The sequence below is a fragment of the Sinocyclocheilus rhinocerous genome, unplaced genomic scaffold, assembly GCF_001515625.1.
Source record: "Sinocyclocheilus rhinocerous isolate Xijiao unplaced genomic scaffold, SAMN03320098_v1.1 scaffold450, whole genome shotgun sequence".
Classification (NCBI taxonomy): domain Eukaryota; kingdom Metazoa; phylum Chordata; class Actinopteri; order Cypriniformes; family Cyprinidae; genus Sinocyclocheilus; species Sinocyclocheilus rhinocerous.
Genome location: NW_015653457.1, coordinates 661,054 through 663,955, shown reverse-complemented (window position 1 = coordinate 663,955; position 2,902 = coordinate 661,054). Strand labels below are relative to the sequence as shown.

Sequence of the window (2,902 nt, the reverse complement as noted above, 5' to 3'; positions counted from 1 at the left end):
TATATTATATTTAATAATATAAAAATAATATTTTTATATTATTTTTTAATATAAAAATAAAAGCGAATTCAAAATATTAATAAAAACTACAATAAATAGTAAAATAACACTGGAAGTAACTTTTCTAACCTGTTATACTGCATAAATACTAGATTCCAGATTTCCACCACATCCGGGCTGTCTGCGTTGATCAGTGCGGCGGCGTTACGATTCCCAATGTGATCGTAGTGAATCTCTGTGCAGGGGCCACACGGACCCGTCTCGCCCATTTCCCAGAAGTTATCCTTCATTCCGAATGGCAACACGTGATCCGGCCGCACTCTGCACGGGAACGTTACAACAATTCAGTGAATCTCCAACAGAAAACCAAAGGGTTTGCCAACTTTGCTTTGCACTTAAGTGAACGTACCCCATGCTAAGCCAGATTAGCCGGGTTTCCTCATCGGCAGGGAGTCCATTCGCAGTGTCTCCAGAGAAGTACGAGACGTACAAGCGATCCGCAGGAATGCCGTACTCTTCCGTTAAAAGACGCCAGGCCATTGCACAGGCTTCCACCTTGATTATGAATTATTCATTTATTCAGAAATACATTAGAATGCTACAGAACCCCAAATAGGACAAGATGATGGTTAAAAAATTCAACAACAAAAAAATATTGCAGGGGAACGCAATACAGTTGCGAGAGAATGCGAAGTTTCTCAGGCGAACGCAATAGTTTTCTGAGAAAACGCAAACTTTCTTGGGGAATGCAATACTTTTTGCGAGAGGAGAGTTTCTCAAGAGAATGCAAATATTTTGCGAGAAAAGGAAAAGTTTCTCGAGGCAACGTGATACTTTTGCGAGAGAACCAAATTTCTTAGGGGAATATATTATTCCTTCTACTCAGGGCCGTCCTTAGGGTGGTGCAACTGGGACCCCCCGAAACGCAATCGGGAATGGACTGAGCGGGGCCCCGCTCCCTACCTGGCACTGGGCCCGCGGCAGCTTGAGACGGCCCTAGGGACTCTGTAAAATGCAATTCATACACATGATAACTTGAATAGAACTCTTGCATTATGAACATGTTTTTAATTAAATTTTATGTTGATATTTTTTAGGGGGCATGAAGTGTCCAGATATTATAATTAAGAAAAATGCTTCTTAATTATTGACCAGACCTTGAAGTAATCACCAAACGACCAGTTCCCCAGCATCTCGAAGAAGGTGTGATGGTACACGTCTTTCCCCACATCCTCCAGGTCGTTGTGTTTGCCTCCGGCGCGGACACACTTCTGACTGTTCACCACACGCCGGTACGACACCATCTCACTGCGGCGGTCCGGACAGCCCAGGAGAATAGGCTTAAACTACGGGACAACACAGACCATGATAACATAATATCAAAACAATTATTATAGAAGACAGTGTCCCTAAAAAGCACTAAAACCTCTCTTAAAAGCAATTTTGTATTCTTTTTTGGGCTGTAAATAAAAGCTATTTTTTTATTGGTCACATCTATACTTAAATATTTTGACTATTAAATTATTTTTATTTATCGAGTCTTCAAGATCTACTTCTTTATTTATATAGTTATAGTTTCCAAAGTTTTAAATTGTTCCACAGTTTTAAATTATTCAAATATAGGCATCGTTTCAAACCATTTGACTTTATGAACATAATAACGAGCAAATATAATAATTTAATCAAAAATAAATACTAGATTTTAAAGCGCAAACCTTATATTTCTCCCTACATATACTATGGTACGTGTCCAAAAGCGTAGTAAAACCGTTGTACTTTGACGTGGCTGCTGGTTTTTATGTTTGTGTTATTATCCTACATGTGTGATTGTGGATTGTGTACCTGGTTCATCCCTGCATTGACGAACAGAAGAGTCGGGTCTCCTCTCGGACGCACGGGGGAGGACGGCACAACCCGGTGTTCGTAACCTTCCTTGAAAAAGTCGATAAACTTCCGCCGTACTCTTTTAGATGTGAATTCTTTATGCGATTCTGAGTTAGACAGGGCCGAGCAGCGTCTTATTCCCGCAGATAAAGCACTTAGTTTTGTTTTTAAAAGCGCACAGTGGAGCTGTTTCACCAGCCCTATGCGTGCAGCCATCTTGCCGCGTCACAGCGTCAAACAGCAGCATCCAATCAGCGACGAGAATGAAACTGAAACCAAAAAGTATAGAAGACCTTCTATACTCTTTGCTGAAACTAAACATGACATTGAATAATTCTAAATATATGACAAATGTAAATATATAAAATCTGTTAAAAAATGGTGTAATGTGCTGAAAAAGATATATGCAACTTATAGTAAAAATATATAAAAAATATAACATTTAAAATGTATATAAAATATTATGTATATATGATATAGTAAACAGGTAATGAGGTTTTTAAAGTTACGTTTTTGTAAGCTTTTAAAGCAAATAATACATCAATCTCAATTCATATCTCCTCAGTGTTCAGGCACTCAAACATTTTGGTGTCATAGAAATATGAAATAATGAAAAATATTTACTGTGGCCCTATGAGTGCAAATGTATGTATTAATCCACACCAACAACCAAAAAATCAGATCAGTAAATTAGATTAAATATTTTACTTTATCAAATACTTATATATATATATATATATATACACACACACAATACATATACATATTTACAGTACCATTCAAAAGTTTGGGTTTGGTAAAATTTTTCAATGTATTTGAATGTGTGAAGCATTATTACAATTTAAAATAACTTTGCTATTTGAATATATTTAAAATGTAAATTATCAACCATTATTTCCATCTTCAGTGTCCTTCAGAAATCATTCAAATATGCTGATTTTGTGCTCAAGAAACATTTCTTATTATCAACGTTGAAAAATGTTCATGTTTCTGTAAAAATTTTTAAATTCTAAAAAGA

The 2,902-nt window shown here is 36.5% G+C and overlaps 1 protein-coding gene across 1 annotated transcript in view; it reads right to left on the bottom strand.

Annotated features, from left to right (window-relative positions):
- Positions 1-2,130, bottom strand: part of aars2 (alanyl-tRNA synthetase 2, mitochondrial (putative)) — a 17,311-nt gene extending 15,181 nt beyond the window's left edge. The window contains exons 1-4 of the mRNA XM_016521928.1: positions 1,843-2,130; positions 1,158-1,346; positions 410-555; positions 130-321 (exon numbers count right to left, since the gene is read on the bottom strand). Of these exons, the coding sequence (XP_016377414.1) occupies positions 130-321; positions 410-555; positions 1,158-1,346; positions 1,843-2,100 (785 nt within the window). The 5' untranslated portion in view covers positions 2,101-2,130. The remainder of the gene's footprint in view (positions 1-129; positions 322-409; positions 556-1,157; positions 1,347-1,842) is intronic.
- Between the last annotated feature and the right edge of the window lie 772 nt (positions 2,131-2,902).